This window comes from Geotrypetes seraphini, chromosome 6 (assembly GCF_902459505.1).
Source record: "Geotrypetes seraphini chromosome 6, aGeoSer1.1, whole genome shotgun sequence".
NCBI lineage: Eukaryota > Metazoa > Chordata > Amphibia > Gymnophiona > Dermophiidae > Geotrypetes > Geotrypetes seraphini.
The window spans coordinates 160,773,513-160,792,740 of record NC_047089.1 but is presented as its reverse complement, the minus strand read 5'-3'; the positions used below and the strand labels follow the sequence as shown (position 1 = coordinate 160,792,740).

At 44.0% G+C, this 19,228-nt stretch overlaps 1 protein-coding gene across 2 annotated transcripts in view; it reads right to left on the bottom strand.

Moving 5' to 3' along the window:
- Window positions 1–19,228, bottom strand: part of TUBGCP3 (tubulin gamma complex associated protein 3) — a 323,260-nt gene that overhangs the window by 148,430 nt on the left and 155,602 nt on the right. For both annotated transcript variants that reach the window (XM_033948055.1, XM_033948053.1), the window contains exons 9-10: window positions 16,536–16,604; window positions 1,112–1,244 (exon numbers count right to left, since the gene is read on the bottom strand). In XM_033948055.1, coding sequence (XP_033803946.1) covers window positions 1,112–1,244; window positions 16,536–16,604 — 202 coding nt within the window. The remainder of the gene's footprint in view (window positions 1–1,111; window positions 1,245–16,535; window positions 16,605–19,228) is intronic.

Here is a 19,228-nt window from a genome sequence, read left to right as displayed (position 1 = left end):
ATTGTGGTGGAAAGGGAACAGTGGGACAGATTGAAATGGATGCAAGAGGGAGGAATGTTGGACATAGTGGTGAAGGGAATGGAGGGAGAGATTTGGCATGGTGCTGGAGAGGGGTGATAGAAGGAGAAATGTTGGGCATGGGGCTGATGGGCAGGGGCGAAAGATGAGAAAGGGATAAATGCTAGACCATGGTAGGAGGAACCAATGGACAGCAACAGAAGAATTTACAGAAGATGGGAAAGCAGAAAAAAGAAACTGGGACCAACTTTATGGAAAAATAAGTCTCCAGACAACAAAGGTAAAAAAACGGAATTTATTGACTAAAATATGTTAGCTTTGAGAAATGTATATAGCAGATGTCTTTTTATTGTGTTCAAAAGAAAAGGAAATGCATTTCTGATTTTATTTCTACAGTGTTGAAGTACTTGCTGACCCTTGCTGTGATTGGTGGGGATTCCCAAGCACCGCCAGCAGAGGACCTCCTCTAGAGATGGCCAGAACTCCCCTCCACCAAGCACAGCAGTCGCTGGCAACATCCATGAGCCACTGAGGTGCCAGCATCTGTGACTCAGGGACGCTATTGCTACCTGCCAAGCTTGGCAAAAGGGACCTCTGGCCAACTGCAAAGGAAGTCCTCAGCTGACAGCTTGGGGGTTCTCATCAGCTGAATATTTATATTTTATATTTACATTAGAGGCTCTGGTAGAAACCGTTTACAGATTATGTATTCTTCCCAATTAATATTTCCAAATTAATAAAGTGTCTTTGTTTATTTGTAAATGGGTCTCTAACAGAGCCTTTAATTCAGTAGCATAATTAAATGAAATAACTATTTCTGAAGTTTCTAGGGATGGGCAGGGACGGAGGGGATTCCTCGCGGGGAAGGGTTGGGACGGATGGGATTTCTGTCCCAACGCAACTCTCTAGTTCAGAAAAGATGTAGATTTCTGCAACACCCGGACTGCAGTTTGGGATTGAACACCTAGTGAATACTGCTACATTATTATTCCTAGAAGACTACAATCTCTCATCTAAATAACATCTGACCTTTCTTAAAACTTGTGTCTGAGACCTATTCAGCAGTTATTCAATACGATATTGTACTACAAACCTTGACAGTGGTCAACAAGAGCTGCAAGTGTCTTCAGTCTAATTTTAGGATCATATGTCCATACTAGGAGACGACGCAGTGTCAAACTGCTCTCAAGACCCAAATTTACACCTTGGTCATCTTCAAGCTGTAACTGATCATATTTAAAAACATGAAAAATTTGATTGCATTTTCAAAATAGACATTAACGTTTAATTGCTTACTTATAGCAGATATTCTCCAAGGACAGCAGGATATTATCACTCATACCTAAACAAAGTTCTCAAAGCTGTCAGAACTTTCTTGAGTGGTGAATTGCACATGTGTGGGGCTTATCGCATCTGTATTACTCTATGAGGTCGCCTCAATTTTTCTTTATTTTACGTTTATGGTTAGTTTATTTATAATCCGCCTTTTACAAGGCGAAATATAACAACACACACATAATAGAACTTCACAAACATTTCAAACATCTTACAAAAAAATTAAAATATACATAACATTCAACATAAAATAAAAATAAAATACCAGCCTGACAAATAATAACAGCACCAATCGCTTGCCATATACCAAAAATCTATCTCAAGCAACCTAATATAACTCAGGTTTTCAACAGAAAACATCTCATACTGTATATTTCATACAACAAAACAGATGTCTTTTAAACAATTTCTTAAAGGCATCCAAATTTTTTTGATGTTTAATGTAAGACGGGAGCCTATGCCATTCTTCTGGACCACAACATGAAAATGCCACTCTCACAGCCTGCAGGCTCAACTCTTCTTTTTTTTTTAGTTCAAGCAATTTTTATTAAACATTTTACCATACAAGGCAGCAATTCAAACAAACAAATGACATCATGGTACAAGAGATGAGCAGATGCAATGCACAAAATGAACAGACTTGTTATAAAATAGTAACACCATGAGGAACACAAGTACAATATCTCTGGGCGCAGTTAATGGAGTACCCTGGCAAATGGCTGAAATAGTAGAAACTCGTTTTTTCCTCAAGTAAGTAGATATAGTACTCATCCTGCTCTATTTTTCCCTTCAAAATACATAGCACAAACTTTATATAAGAGGACTCCAGTTCATTCGGCCAAAATGGTATTGAACTGATATTTTAATTTATGCAATTTAGTTAGCGCCTCCCTATCTGGATAAAGAATATAAATATCTTCTAATAGTTTGATTTGGCACTCTATATCCAATAACTGCTGTCTACGCAATTTATTCTTCCTTGCTGAGAAACAAATGATTTCCCCACACAAATGCGTTTTGAAGGCATCCCACACTATATGAAATTATACCTGGCCATCATCATTTATAGCAAAATAATCATGACACCATTTGGAGATGCTAGCTGTAAATTCAGGATCTGCCCAAGAGAGAAGAATTTAATCTCTACGAGTTATTGGCGTTAGTGGACTGCTGACACAGAAAGGTGATAGAAACTGCGGAATGATCAGAAATGTGTAGGGGTTCTATAGTACCAACCGTAACTGATTGTAGTAACAGTGAAGAAACAAAAATATAGTCCAAGCGCATGTAAGAGTTATAAGGGTGGGAATGAAATGTGTAATCAAGCGTAGAGGGATACTGCAAACACAATACATCATGAAGACCTAAAGCTTTAGCAGAATTGCACCAGTCAGTGAGAGCGAGATTGTCTATATGCTGCTAAGGAATTCCTATCTAAAACAATATCCTATTGTTTTTTTCCCTTACAGGTCTTCTGTACTATTTTTAAACTTGTATTTCTTTTCCTATTCCCTTCCTCTTGTATCATTTGTTTTGTCTTGTTAGTTATATTTATATTGTCTGTTTCCCTTTGATTATTGTAACTCATGATTTTAATGTTTTCTACATCGCTTAGAATTTGGAATAAGTGATTAATCAAATAATTAATAAACTTGGAAACTTGATATTAAAATCTCCTCCTACAATTAAATGATCAGATTTAGTCTGTGCAATTTTGGAGGACAGGTCAGTTAAAAATTTAGGTTCATCTACATTGGGACAGTAGACATTCAAGAAAGTATACTTCTGTGAAGCAATTAACAACGTCACTTGAACCCATCTGCCATTGGAGTCAGCAGAATGTGAAACTACTGAATATTGAAAGTGTTTAGAGAGTAAAACTGTAACTCCACGCTTTTTCCCAACTGATTGTGAAAAAAACAATCTTTGACCCAATCCCTGTAAAGTTTCATTGCCTCTTTACTAGTAAGATGAGTAAGAGGAATACAACAGCAGCTTTGAGATGAATATAACAACAACTTTTTCCGCTTAATGGAACTGCTGATGCCTTGCACATTTAGAGAGACTAATATATTGTGGCCGGGCCGGGCCCCAGGTGAGTGGGCAAACCCGGCTCGGACCACAGGTAAGATTTATTTGTGCGCCTTTTATATGGTGGGTGGAAGGAAAACCCAGACACTGGATTTCTTAACCAAAACTTAACCGGGTTTATTAAGGCAAAAGAAAAAAGTCCCAAAATAAACAATTGCTTCTCCTGGGCATTGATTATGCAGTTCCTTCTCACTTAAGTCCGGTGCACTTTCTCTGTGCCTCAGTCCAGGGACTGGACAGTCCTTGTCCACAAAAAGGATAAATCAAAATCAAATATGCTTTTCAGTCCCTTCAATGTCCAATATTCTCCCTTCTCAGGGTAGCTGGCTTCTATTAACCACAGTTCTTGACAGCACGGTTGAGTACTGCAGGTTTCAGCCTTCCTTTCAAATATCTTTCCAGTCAGAGAGAAAAAGAAAAGTCTTCTCTCCCACTATTTCCCCCTTTAGCACTTTGTCCCCTTTTAGGACGCTCACAGCCCTGCCTTTCAGGCTGTGTGGAGCAAGCCTCCCTTTACCAAGGCCTCCAGACCCACCCAATATGCCCCTGACGTCCTTCAGCTTTAGTTCTTTGGGGACGGGGTGCAATGAGGTTTAAAGGAACACTGTTTTAATTAGGCACTGCTGCTTTATTCTCCTGTAGCCTCACTCTAGCTCAGGTTTCTTTGGCAGAGAATTGTCTCATTACTGGGAGGAAGAAAACAACCACACACTGCTCAATTATATGTCCATGTCTTCCTCCAGCACACTTTCTCCTGGGTCAGCGTCACTGTACATGTCCCATTCTGTATCCCTGGGACTGGAGGTTTCCATTAAGACCTCCACTTCCTGCTTTACCTCCCATCCCCCTCTCTGAGTGCTGGGGAGCTTTTCTGAACAGTTTTCTTCATCATCATCATAAACTTCCAGCCCTTCACCCCCCAAGGCTTAGTTGGAAAGTTACTGTACCTCCCTGGAGTTTGACTTTCTTTCCTTGCTGCCTGGCCTCATGAAAACCCTCTTTCCTGGTGGAGAGGAGAGGTTTGGCAACTGCTCTCCCAGTGTGGTGCTCTGTTTTCACAATTGGGATCAGCTGTGTCCCCCTGATCTCTCTCCAGTCTTGCTACTTGAGGCTTACGAGCCTGCAGACCACGGTGGCTGACTCCACCCCCTTCTGGGTTGGTTTCACATTTCTCCCTAGCTCTGGGAAAGGAGTAACAGGGGATAGGCTCTGTTTTCTGTACCCTCCCTGCCTGAATTCCTGGCTGTGACATCACCTATCTTTTCTCCCATCTCTCTGGCTGTACTGAACTAGTGCTTTTAGCAGGGTGTACAGGCTTCATTTTAGGGATTGCAGGTTTAAGGGCAGTACTTTTGACTGGGCTAGCAGTCTTTTTAACAGTGACAGGAGCTTCCCTGTCACAATACAATCACTCATGAGGGTAGACATGCAGTATAATAAAACAGAAAGAAAATAAGGAGCAAATTAAGATGTGCTCCAAAAAGCTACACTGAGACAGACAAGCCCATTCATATCAGCCACATTCATACCAGAACAAAAAAACTCCCAACCCCAACCCATCCCCATACAAACTCTCTAAACCTTCCGGCCAAATAAAGGACCGTGAGAACCCTGAAAGATTTGAATCCCCCCAAACCAGTATCATGCTGCTAAACAAAAAACTGATATATGAAACTGACTCCCCACATAACTGTGACTGAAGAACCAACACTAAACAGTAGTAAATATGCTGACTATCACAAAGGCTAAACTATATTATCAGCAAAACATGGAAAGTCCTGGAAAGATAGCTCTTCGCTAGACATTCGAAGCAAACTTTCTTGTTCTTCAATGAAATGTAATAGGATCTTAGGATCCGTATATGTCTTGGTTTGGTTTTGAAAGGTGATCTTCATCCATGCTGGAGCAAGAAGGCCATAGCGTGCCTCCATGGCCTTCAGCCTCGGTCTCAGGGCCAAAACGTCCCGGTGCTTTTGAGCCGTTTCTTTAGCGAAATCCGGCACAATATAGACATAAAATCTTGTGCAAGTCCTTCATTTTAGACAAAATAGAGGCCACCTGTAGATAACGAAGAACTTTTAACACCAGAGCACGTGGACGTTGCGATGAGAAAGAAGCGTGAGCAAGCACTCGATGAGCTCGCTTGAGCTCAAAAGGTCTGTCGAAGGTAAGATTTTTAGGCAGCCAAGCTTCCAAGAACACGACAGGATCTTTCCCTTCTGCTGTTTCAGGAAGCCCCATGATTCGAAGGTTGTTTTGTCGACTTCTATTCCCGCTATCTTCCAGCACTGCCTCTAAGGGCTAGATTCACTAAGCATGTACTGATCATGTACCGATTAGTTTGTGAACCCTTTGCGACCCGCTTTTCCTCTGACCCGATTCACTAACCTCATGGCTGATCCAATTCCAATCCACGCATGCAAATGAGAGGAAACGGCATGCAAAGTAGATAGAACGCGATTCACTAACAAAATTCAAGCACACCGACTGGACTGGCCGATCCAAGCAGAAGCGACTGCTGAGGACCAGTTGGTGACGTCCTTGCCGACTGTCCTGCTCTCTGCCACCCTGAAATCCCAGCCCTGCAGCCCTGAAATTCCAGTAGAAAAAATAAAATAAAAAACATCAAAAGTGCCCTGCCCTCTGCCACCTCTGCTCTCTGCTACTATCCATATGACCGCTCCTTCCTCAGATACAAGCTTAAATTCTCAGAAGACAAGAAAAGATCTACATGAAGGTAACTCACGTTTGAGATAGGTGAAAGGCATGAACTAATCCAGCAACATAAATTGCTGCACACAAGATCTTCGCTACTCTGCCAGCATAAACTATTCTAGTCATTAGACTTCCTTTCCTCTAAATCTTCCTTGCATCAATAATGATACAAAAATTGGACAGGCTAAATTAGTTTTACAGTTGTTATGTTTCTAGGCTTAGCACACATTCTCCTTTAAATAATACAGTGTTAAAACAGGTTTAACAAAATTAGATGCTTCAACCATCAAGAGGAAAAAAAGCAAGCCCCAGGGTTCATGGTTTTCCCCTGCAAAAAGCACAGCACAATGCAAAACTCATTCTAGGCTCACACCCTTGCAAAGAACCCAAAGCTAACTGCCAGCTAGTGTTCCCAAAATGATCCGTGCACAGGATTAGAACAGTACCAGAGGCAAGAAGGGGAAGGAAGGCAGAAAGGTACATGGAGGAGTCGGGGTGAGTAAAAAAAAAAAAAAAGAAAACAAAAAAAAAACGGACAGCAAACACATGCGCAGACCATCTACAGGCAAAGTAGATGGTCTGCACATGCGTCGGGATTCCTACACAGCAATCCATGTCGTCGGATGGGACGTGCCTCCGATCGCCCCCATTTGCATGAAGATAGTTGGTAAATCGGTCAGCCTGCCTCCAATCGGACACGGATCGGAAGGTTAGTAAATCTAGCCCTAAGAGTAGTAGGACTCTATAGTCCATTTTCTGCTGCATGGCAACATCGTCTACCAGGTGACCCTTATGCTCCAAAGCTTGAAGACAAGTAATTGACCCTCCACCTCTGCCATATCATCCACCGGTAGTTTCCTGCCATCATCCTTAACTGGAGGAAGATTGGGTTTCAGTCTTTTCGCATCCAAAGTCGCCACAAAAGCTGTCTCCATCTTGCCCGGCTTCAGTTGAGGCTTGGCTATAGCAGATGTAACTACGAGCAGAGCGATATATAGTCAGTTAATATCAGATATTACTGTCTGGTCTGGGGAGCTAACGATTCAAACCTCCATCTTACTTAGGCTCTCTAGTTCCCTTCCCCCCTCAACTCTTTTCTTGATGGAATCGCTAGGTCATATTGTGTTGCAGAGCACAGCTTTTGCAACCCAAGTAAGGAAATACACTGTCCATCAGATATCACGGTGCACACCCTTGTATGCTCAGGTAAACCAGTGGTAATAGTTTATACTTAATTCTGAACTCAATTTTAAGCCAATAAAGCCTAATAATCTTTTTGTTACATGTTCATTTTTCTGGTGCCGGAATAACACCCTGATAACGGAATTTTGTGCTATCTGTAAAGCTTTTAACACTACCCCCAGAACACCTAACAGAAGCACATTATAATAATCAAATACAGACAACACTAGCATCTGGAGTATACTTTTGAAATCCCCCATGACACATAATGGTACAGCTTACTTACTAAGTGCATTTCGTAGTACACCCTTTTGATCAAACTTGACACATGCTGCCTAAATGTTAGATGTGAATCCAGAACAACGCCAAGATAATGAAATTCTGAGGACAACTGAACAACAGTGTCCAGTATCCTCAAAGAGAGGTGATCTCACTGCAGATGTTCTTGCCAAATGTATCACCTTAGTCTTTTGCACATTTAACATTAGCTTATTCTCACACATCCAAGTACTTTACCTTAACTAAAACAGAATCCAACTTCTGTTGAGTTAAGGCCAACAACCCTTCCATAGGAAGAAAAAGCAGCAAATCATCTGCATATATCCTGTACAATACATCCAAATCACGCAATAGCGTGCATAATGGTACAAGATATATGTTGAATAATATTGCCGATAATGAAGAGCCTTGGGGAACTCCTGTCTGAATTATCTTTTGCACAGATCTTTGCCCATTAACATATATTTCCTGTCTTCGGTCAGTTAGAAAGGATTGAAATCACAAATAAACCACCCCCTGCACCCCACAGGAACTTAGTCACTGCACTAGGACACTGTGATCTTAAGTGTCGAAGGCCACCGAAATGTCTAAAGACACCATGATATATCTCTTATCAAATTCCTATCGTATCTCATCAATCAACTACACTAACAGAGTTTCCGTACTATGGACAGGATTCATTAAATCTCCAAACCGTGCATGATCCGTTTCCGTTTGCATGCTGGCCGACAAATCCCCTGATAAATCACCCTAAACTTCAAATTTTTTACCAATATCAACATTAATCCCCCTCCCCCATGATCCCCAACATTGCCAGTACCACTCATACTCCCCAGGAATGCACTCATTCGCAATCACAACATGCTTCTCTTCTAACCAAGACTCTGTCACCCCTAAGAGGTCCATCTCATGTTCATCAATCATATTCCTAATCAATAAAGACTTTGTTTTTACTGACCACACATTGACTAAGCCAACCCTCATCACCTCCTCCTTTCCATAACATTTGTCTGAATATTTTGAAGCCAACATACCCTATCAGTATTACGCCTAACCCCCCCTACCCCCCCACACACAAATTGCCATACCTCCCTCGAACCATTACTAATGGGATTGTTGTAATTTTAATTAGTTGCAGAACCTTAACCAGAAGTTCACAACAATGCCCCAAACAAAGGAGCAAACTAAGGAGATCCTTAGTCACGCTCCTTTGTCGACGAGACTGTGTCAATGCGCCCCCTCCGGAGCGCAGCGCCTCTGGCGTTGTCACTCCACTTTTAACCCACGCACTCCCGATGATGTCACTGCTGGGCAGGGCCAGCACTTGTTTAGCAGGCAGCATTTGTAAGGAGCAAACGGGCAACGTAAAGCACAATTCAGGTCTTTCTTTGGAAAATGACTCCTCTCTCACAGGTGCCTCTTTCAGAGAGTCAGTCTAGTTGCATGTCACAATTGTCACTCCACTTTTAACCCATGCGCTCCCGATGACGTCACCAGTGGGCAAGGCCAGCACTTGTTCAGCAGGCAGCGTTAGTAAGGAGAAAATAAGCAAAGGTAAAGCACATTTCAGGTCTTTCTCTGGAATATGACTCCTCTCTCACAGGTGCCTCTCTCACTGAATCAGTCAAGTTGCTCATCACAGTTATCACTCCACTTCTGATTACATTTAAGAACATAAGATCTGCCGCTGCTGAGTCAGACCAGTGGTCAATCGTGCCCAGCAGTCTAAACTTACTTGTGTATGTTCTGTTCCAGTAGGAACTTATCCAACCTTGTCTTGAATCCCTGAAACGTGCTTTCCCCTAGAATGGCTTCTGGAAGAGCGTTCCAGGTTTCTACCACTCTCTGAGTGAAGAAGAACTTCCTTAAATTTGTACGGAATCTTTTCCCTTCTAACTTTAGCGAGTGTGCTCTCATTCTCTTCACCTTGGAGAGGGTGAACAATCTCTCTTGCTCTACTAAGTCAATTCCCTTCAATATCTTGAATGTTTCGATCATGTCCCCTCTCAGTCTTCTCTTTTCATGGGAGAAGAGGCCCAGTTTCTCTAGCCTCTCATTGTATAGCAACTCCCCTGTCCCTTAACCATTTTTGTCGCTCTTCGCTGGACCCTTTCGAGTAGTACTATGTCCTTTTTCATGTACGGCGACCAGTGTTGGACGCAGTATTCCAGGTGGGAGCATACCATGGCCCGGAATAACAGCATGATAACCTTTTCAGATCTGATTGTGATCCCCTTCTTAATCATTCCTAGCATTCTGTTCACCCTTTTCGCCGCCATCACACATTGCGTGGACGGTTTCAGTGTCTTGTCTACAAATACTCCCCAAGTCTCTTTCCTGGGGGCTTTTACCAAGTATAGCACCAGACATCCAGTATTCATGCATATGATTTTTGTTACCGACATGCATCACCTTGCACTTATCCACGTTAAATCTCATTTTCTATTTCACGGCCTCGAGCGTATTTATGTCTCTTTGTAGGTCTTCACAATCTTTCTGTGTCCTCACTACTCTGAATAACTTTGTATTGTCCACAAATTTAATAACCTCACTCGTCGTGCCAATTTCTAAGTTGTTTATAAATATGTTGATGAGCACAGGCCCAAGCACCAGACCCTGCGGCACTCCACTTGTGATGCTTTTCAAGTCCGAGTATTGTCCATTCACCCCCCACTCTCTGTTTCCTATCCGCAAACCAATTTTAATCCATGTGAGTATATCACCTTTGATTCCATGACTCTCAATTTTTTGAAGTAGAAGTTCATGCGGAACCTTGTCAAACGCCTTCTGAAAATCTAAATAGACGATGTCGACCAGGTCACCCTTGTCTATCTGCCCATTTACTCCTTCGAAGAAGTGCAGTAAGTTTGTCAAGCAAGATCTTCCTTTGCTAAAGCTGTGCTGGCTGGTCCTCATCAGTTTGTGTCCGTCAAGGTGATCAATGATGCAGTCCTTTATCAGCGTCTCTACCATCTTTCCCGGTACTGAAGTCAGACTCACCAGTATGTAGTTTCCCAGATCTCCCTTTGAACCTTTCTTGAAGATCGGCGTAACATTCACTCCTTTTCAGTCTTCCGGAATCTTTCCTGATTTGATCGACAGATTTGCTATTAGTTGGAGCAGTTCAGCTATAACCCCTTTCAGTTCCTTGATTACCCTCGGGTGGATGCCGTCCGGTTCCAGGGATTTATCATGTTTAAGCCTATCAATCAGTCTCCTCTAGACTGACCGTCGTCCCTGTCAGTTTCCTGTTTTCATTTCCTGTGTATAGCCTGTCAGCTTTCGGTATATTGGATATATCCTCTTCGGTAAATACGATGCAAAAAAAACACATTCAGTTTGTCAGCGATGGCTTTGTCCTACTTTAGAACTCCCTTTATTCTCTGGTCATCTAACGGCCCCACCACTTCCTTTGCGAGTTGTTTCCCTTTAATGCAGTGGTTCCCAAACCTGTCCTGGGGGACTCCCAGCCAGTCAGGTTTTCAAGATATCCCTAATGAATATGCATGAGAGAGATTTGCATATAATGGAAGTGACAGGTATGCAAATCTCTCTCGTGCATATTCATTAGGGATATCTTGAAAACCTGACTGGCTGGGGGTCCCCCAGGACAGGTTTGGGAACCACTGCTTTAATGTATCGAAAGAACGGCTTAAAGTTTTTGGCTTCCTTGGCTATTTTTTCTTCGTAGTCTCTTTTGGCCACTCTTAACACCTTATGGCACTTGCTTTGATGTTGTTTGTGCTTTTTCCAGTTTTCTTCCGTTTTTGTCCTTTTCCATTCCTTAAACGAAGTCTTCTTGTCTCTGATTGCTTCTTCACTGCTACAGTGAGCCACGCCAGTTCCTTATGCTTCTTCCTCTTGGAACCCTTGTTGATAAGCGGTATATATAAATTTTGAATCTCTGTGACTGTGTCCTTAGAAAGGGACCATGCTTGCTCTAGCGTATTTACAGTGCTTATCCTCTTCTTAATCTTCTTCCTCACCGTGACTCTCATCCCTCCGTAGTTCCCTTTACGGAAGTTCAGTGCCATGGCCGTTGTTCTGGACCGATTTTTTGTTCCTGTGTCTAGGTTTAAGCGGAACATGTTGTGATCACTGTTTCCCAGCGTCCCTTCTACTTCTATACCCTGTGCCGGTCCCCATAGTCCATTTAGAACTAAGTCTAGAATTTCATTTCCTCTCGTATTTTCCATGACAAGTTGTTCCAGGAAGTAATCGCCTACAGCATCCAGGAACTTGGTCTCTCTACTGCAGCTGGAGTTGCCTAGGTTCCAATCTATCCCCAGATAATTGAAGTCGCCCATGATAACTGCGTTGCCTCTCTTGCACTCGTGTTTAATCTTGTCCGTCATTTCTTCATCAGTCTCTTCGGTCTGCCCTGGGGGTCGGTAGTAGATGCCGATCTTCATATCCATTCCATTTGTTCCCGGTATTTCGGCCCATAGAGACTCTACCTTATTGTTCGATTCTGATGTGTTCTCTCTGGTAGACTCAATTCCCTTCTTTTATGTATAGTGCAATACACCAACCTTTCTGTCCTACTCTGTCTCTGCGGTATAGGTCCCAAATATGTCTCAAAGCAAGATAAAATCAAAATTCACTATACTGAAGATGGCCAACAGAACAGGATATTGTGCAGAGCTCTCAAGATGATCATTGAGCAGGTTTATGGGTTCAGCACAGTTACGTGAAAAAGAAAAGATGCACAAGCATTACGTCCCAGTTCAACAGAGATGACTCCCCAACCTGGAAGAGCTGGTAGTTGTGAGAGAAATTAGGAGCTGCTGAAGGGGCTGCCCTGGATGAAAGGGCAGCTGGAGCTGGAATGGAAGATTAGGTTTATACCTTCGATAATCTGCTTTATTAGTCCTTGTAGGATTCTATACGCTAGGTGTTCAATCCCAACCCATAATCTAGGAGTTGCAGAAATCCACAAACTTTCCTGAGCTCCAACCCCCTTAGACTAAGAATTAGCAAACATATCTAGTTAAGTCTCAAAGCCAAGCAACATACCTGAACAAATTCATGACAAGGGAATACGGGGGAGGATCCACAGCAACATAGGACGCATAGTGGATAGAACAACCACCTAAGCACCCTGAGGTTGTGGGTTCAAATCCTGCACTGCTCCTTGTGGCCCTGGGTAAGTCACTCAATCCTCCACTGCCCCAGGTACATTACATAGATTGTGAGCCCACCAGGACAGATAGGGAAAATGCTTGAGTACCTGATTGTAAACAACTTAGATAACTTTGATAAGCGGTATATAAACACCTACATCCATAATTCCTGAACTGGTTTGCTCTGAAAAATATTAAGAATCAATAAACATGCACAAAGGCAACTCAGAAAAAACATTGAGGAACAATATAGAACTATCCTGCTGTGTGCAACAGGCACCCCAAGAAAGGCCTTCAGTAATGCATATACTCACAGAAAACACTCCCGACAGGATCTGTCAATGGCTGGTAAGCATTCAAGACTGTAAGGAGAATCATCAAGGCAGAAAGAAGCAAGCTATTCTAAACAACTGAGTGTACACAGAGAGGGCGGGTCATATGGAATCCTACAGGGTTTAACAGAAAGAAGATTATCGAAGGTATAAACCTAATCTTACATTCTGTTATGTCCCTTCTGGATTCCATATGCTAGGTGACATACCAAAGCAATGGTAACATCTAAGGAGGGACAGATGAGCCTGCCCTCAACACAGAGGTCCCCAAAAACACGACATCAGATTGAGCCGCCACATTCACTAGGTAAAAAATGGGTAAAAGTATGAAGAGTGAACCAAGTAGCTGCCCTGCAAAGTTCATCAGGATGAATGGCGTGATACTCTGCCCATGGTGCAGCCACACTTCCAGTCAAGAGAAAGGGCGGGATCGCCGGAAGAGGAAGCAGCGCAGACGCAGGGATCACAGAAGGGCCGGGACCGCAGGAAGAGGAAGCATTTCAGAGCAGGGCTCACAGAAGGCCCAGGACCGCCGGCAGAGGAAGCAGCAGGAGAACGGTAGGAGCTTCTCCATGATGATGGGGGGGGTGGGGAGGCTGTGGGGGTGCGAGCGGTCCTTCGGGGTGGGGGTGCAAGCGGTCCTGCGGGGGAGGGGGTGATTCGGACATCGGGGGGGGGGGTGCGAGCGGTCCTGCAGGGTGAATAGGACATCCGGGGGGGTGGTGCGAGTGGTCCTGCGGGGTGAATCGGACGTCGGGGGGGGGGCATCAGGCTTTCAGGGTGGGAACAGGACTTCAAGGGGGAGAGGAGAGTCGGGGCGGGCGAAAGGAGAGTCGGGGCGGGCCAGAGGAGAGTCGGGAGGCAACGGGAGAGTCGGGGGGGGGGGGGCATGCGCGGTATACGGGTGTGCGCGGTATATAAAAATTTATTTACATAAATTACAGTTTCCTGCGCGCTATACCCGTGTGCACATTTTACACGGGTGCGCGGTATATGAGTGAAAATACGGTAATAGATAAAGACAGGTTGTTCACCCTCTCCAAGGTAGGAAGAACAAGAGGGCACTCTCTAAAGTTAAAAGGGGATAGATTCTGTACAAACTTAAGGAAGTTCTTCTTTACCCAGAGAATGGTGGAAAACTGGAACGCTCTTCCGGAAGTTGTTTTAGGGGAAAACACCCTCCAGGGATTCAAGACAAGGTTGGACAAGTTCCTGCTGAACTGGAACGTACGCAGGTAGGGTTGATCTCAGTTAGGGCTCTGGTCTTTGACCTGGGGGCCGCTGTGGGAGCAGAATGCTGGGCGTGATGGACCACTGGTCTGACCCAGCAGTGGCAATTCTTATGTTCTTATGCACGAACGAGTCTGAAGCACCGAAAAACGCCATCACGAGACAACGGCGACCAGAAAAACAGTCTGCTAAACCTGTTTTGAGGCCCGCCTGAAGAAAAAGCAGGACCACTGAAAAGGGAGCCTTCTCAGGTTCTATATAATTCTTAGCACACCACTGCTGGAAAACCTTCCAGGCTTTGGCATAAGATGCCATAGTAGAGGGTTTCATCAAGCGCAAAAAAGTTGAGAGAACTACATAAGAAAAACTGCACTTCATCAAAGCTGAGTGCTCAAGAGCCATGATGTAAGACTAAAATACCATGGGTTGTCTACAGGCATTGGCCCTTGACTGAGAAGATATCGAGGAAAAGAGGGCCGGAGACTCTCGCCGCACGAAAGACAGTTGAGATCCACATACCATGGGCAATGAGGCCAGTCTGAAGCTACTAGAATCAACAGGCCGGGATGCATTGCTATCCGGCGGAGAACCCGACCAAAAGAGGTCACAGAAGGAACATCATACAGGAGCTCTTGAGCCAGCAAGAGCCAAACCAAAGCATCCAGCCCTAGCTTCCTCGCTGTTCATCAACCGAAAAAGTGCCCGGCCTTTGGGTTCTTTGTTGAAGCCAACAAGTCCCTCTGAGGCTGACCCCAGCACTGTACAATCAAATGGAACGCCTCCTGCAAGAGGGACCATGCTCCTGGGTCCAGGATCTGTCAGCTGAGGCAGTCTTCCTGAACATTGTCAACACCGACCACATGGGCAACCGAGAAAGACACTGGGTGCTTCCACCCAGTGGAATGAATATGATCCCTCTGGCCCAAGAGAGAGAGCATTTGAGCCCCCTCGTAATGTACTTATGCCACCATTGTACATATGCCACCACTGTGCAATGTGGAGAAACTTGCACCGCTGGTCCTTTCAGAAAGGGCTGGAGAGCAAGTAGTGCCAGTCGAATTGCCCGAAGCTCCAGATGAGTGATCAACGTTTCAGACCAGGAGTCCACTGCCCCTAAATGGAGAGTGAGCCCGCAACCCAACAGGCTGGCATCCATCATACGAGCTATCCACTTTGAAATCCAAAGAAGCCAGCCCTGGCAGAGAGCCTCCCCTGAAGCCACCAGCTCAAGTTGCTGCTAGCTGGCACCGCCCAGGGGAGCGGCATCTGAAGGGAAGAACTCTGCAGAGACCACTGAGATCCCATAACCTGCAGATAAAGCCAAGCTGAAGAAGAGAATAGCAACTAAAATGGTTAAGGGGCTGGAGGAGTTACCATACAGTGAGAGATTAGAGAAACTGGGCCTGTTCTCCCTTGAAAAGAAGAGACTGAGAGGGGACATGATAGAAACATTCAAGATAATGAAGGAAATAGACTTAGTAGATAAAGACAGGTTGTTCACCCTCTCCAAGGTATAGAGAATGGGAGGGCACTCTCTAAAGTTAAAAGGGGATAGATTCTGTACAAACGTAAGGAAGTTCTTCTTCACCCAGAGGGTGGTAGAAAACTGGAACGCTCTTCCGGAGGTTGTTATAGGTGAAAACACCCTCCAAGGATTCAAGACAAAGTTAGACAAGTTCCTGCTGAACCAGAAAGTACACAGGTAAGGCTAGACTCAGTAATGACACTGGTCTTTGACCTAAGGGCCGCCTCAGGAGCGGACTGCTGGGCACAATGGACCTCTGGTCTGACCCGGCAGCGGCAATTCTTATCTGCTTATGTTCTTATGCTAGTGCTTACTACAGCTTTGGGCCCACATAACTAAATTTGAAGAGTCCAGACTGAACTAACTTTTTTATGACCATTCTTACAAGATTTGCTCACATATTTGTCCAGGTTACTGTGACAGATTTATATTTTCTCCAGTCTAGGCTCCATTGGATGATATCATCCACTTATGAGGACTAAATATCCAAAAGTAAATTTGCTGCTAATGCTTAAAATCTTTTAGTAATAAATACATAATTGCATCCCAGCTTAACTAAGGCAAAAGGAAGATACCTTGTATGTCAAAACAAAATAAATATGCTTTTTAAAGTTTAATGTTACAAAAGCCAAACATTCGGGTCTTTATCTGCCGTCATCTACTATGTTATGTTACTATGTATGTTAAAAGGGAAGAAACACTTACCTGAGAGTGCAAAACAGAGAGAAGCCGATAATACTCTTTGAGTTCTTGGTGTAGGGCAGCACAAAAGCTCTAGAGAGAAAATAAAACAATGTATTAGTATAATCCAAGTACAATAACAGCTATCTTATAATTAAAAAAAGGGGCTTTATAACAAACCAAAAACTCAAAATCTAAACATTTCAAAGTCAGTGGAACCTCGGTTTGCGAGTAACACGGTTTGTGAGTGTTTTGCAGAACGAGCAAAATACTCAGCAAACTTTTGTCTCGCAAACCGAGCACTGCCCCGATAAACGAGCACTTACAGCTGCAGGAAGTGCCGCTTCAGGGGGATTTCTCTTCCGTCGGCCGGCCAGCCTTCCACTACGGGTGCCTTCCGCATGTTGGAGAGCATCTATCTGAGCCCATGCAGCCGAATGCCGTCTCACCTACACGTTCCATATGATCACGCACAACGTCAATCATCAACGTTGTGCGTGATCATACGGAACGTGCAGGTAGGACGGCACTCGGCTGCGTGAGCTCAGATAGAGGCTCTCCAACATGCGGAAGGCACCTGGAGTGGAAGGCTGAACAGCAGATGGAAGAGGAATCCCCCTGTAGTGGCGCTGTGTGGGCTCAGGGGTTCTTTAGCAGCTGGCACACAGACGGGGCATCCCCCCGAAGCGGCACTGTGGGGTTCTTCAGTGGCTGGCGGACGAAGGAGGCGTTACTAGAGACCCGGCACCCGACAGGTACAGACCCTTGGGCCACTCCTCGCCACTTCCTCGGCACCTTTTGGGTTCTGGAACGAATTGTCAGCGTTGCCATCATGCCTATGGGGAAAGTTGTTTTGATATACGAGTACTTTGGATTGAGAGCATACTTCTGGAACGAATTATGCTCGTAAACCAAGGTACCACTGTACTTATTTTGTGCAGGACTAGGGATATTTTGGGGCTCATTTTCAAAACACTTAAGAAACACAAAGAACCATAGACACCTATTATACTTTGTGCATCTAAGTGCTTTGAAAATGAGCCCTTTTATTTTTTTTTTTTAAGTCAAATCATTTTATTGAAAAATATAAAACAACAGAAGAACAAACAAAAGAACAAACAAACAAACAAAAAAAAAGCAAAGGCAGTAGCAGAGCAAAGCATCCAGGGGGTGATACAGATCATAACAGTACAGAGAAGTGTAATACATATGTAATTATACAGTTCAAGTAGTGCAGTCACAGTATTTCTGCAATGGAGACCATATACCATGAAAAGACCCTTGGGAGCCTCTACACTCTGCCAATCGTAATTCATACTTATAGCACAAAAGTACCATATTCCACCATTGATTCGTAGGTACTGAGGCTTTGTGTTTCCAATGGAGGAGCACAGTCTTTATAGCCAACCCCAGGAGAATGTCATAGAGAACAGAATATGATTGAGAGAGTGGAGATAAAGAGAGGATCTGACCTACTATATCTCCCACTTCAGTCCAGAATGTTGAAACAAAAGGACAATCGAAAAGCATATGCTGGAAAGTTCCCAGATGGGTCTCGCATCGCCAGCAGCTATTGGATGATGTCGGGGAGACTCGTTGATGTTTAATAGGAGTCCACAACGATTTATGAAGAACAAAAAACAATGATTGTCTGAGAGACGCTGAATGCAGGGGTCTGTTGCAATGGCTCCACACCTGAGTCCATTGTTGCTCTGAGACAGGACATTGAAGATCGTGGGCCCACTGCCGTTGGACTGGTAGAAGATCGTCAGGGTCAGCACCTTGTATAACATCATAAATCCTAGACATCAGATGAGGTTTAGTACTCCAGGAGGACAGCAGAGTAGACATAAGAAAAGAGCCCCTTTGCAAACGCTCTAGAGTAGGGCCAAAAGCCGCATGCATACTGTGACACAGTTGAAGATATCTATAGGCCTGATGAGAAGGTAGGTTATATTTGAGTTGCAACTGAGTAAAAGACATCAAAGCATGGTTGGTCAGAATGTCCCGTATATACCATATACCAACATTGATCCATGATGGCCAATGCACCATATGTGAGCTAATAGTGATGTTAGGGTTACCCCACAGTGAGGAATGGACAGTGGTAAATATCTGATGTTTTAGGGTACGACCCAATTCAAGAATCGCCTGTTGGGTGGTATGTAGTACCTCCCAATTGTTGAAGCAGGGAACTGTTTTGGAATAACAGGCTTCAAGTAATTTGAATGGCATTGCTAGTGCCCTTTTCAACATGCCCCAATAAGGCATAGTAGCACAGGTAGGAGGCAAAAACCATATACTGGCACCCCTCAGAATCGCTGCTATAGCATATCGTTTATACTGAGGAAAGTTTACCACTCCTTGAGACCATGGTTTCTTAAGGGTAGACAACGCAATGCGGGATGGCTTTCCAGACCATAAGAATTGAGTCATGATCCGGTCTATCTGTTTAAACAAGGTGGGAGGTAGAGGCAAGGGCAACATTTGAAGCACATAAAGTATTTGGGGGGTCAACATCATTCGAATGGTCTCCAGCCTACCCCACCAGGTTAAATGCAGAGGGGACCACTGGTGACATAGTGTTTGAAGTTTGGAGAGCAGGAGTTTAACGTTATGAGCCACCGTATCTTGCCAGGTATTACAAAACTAAATTCCTAAGTATTTAATGGTTGTGAAACACCAGGTGAGGCCATATAGTGCAATCATATCCTGTG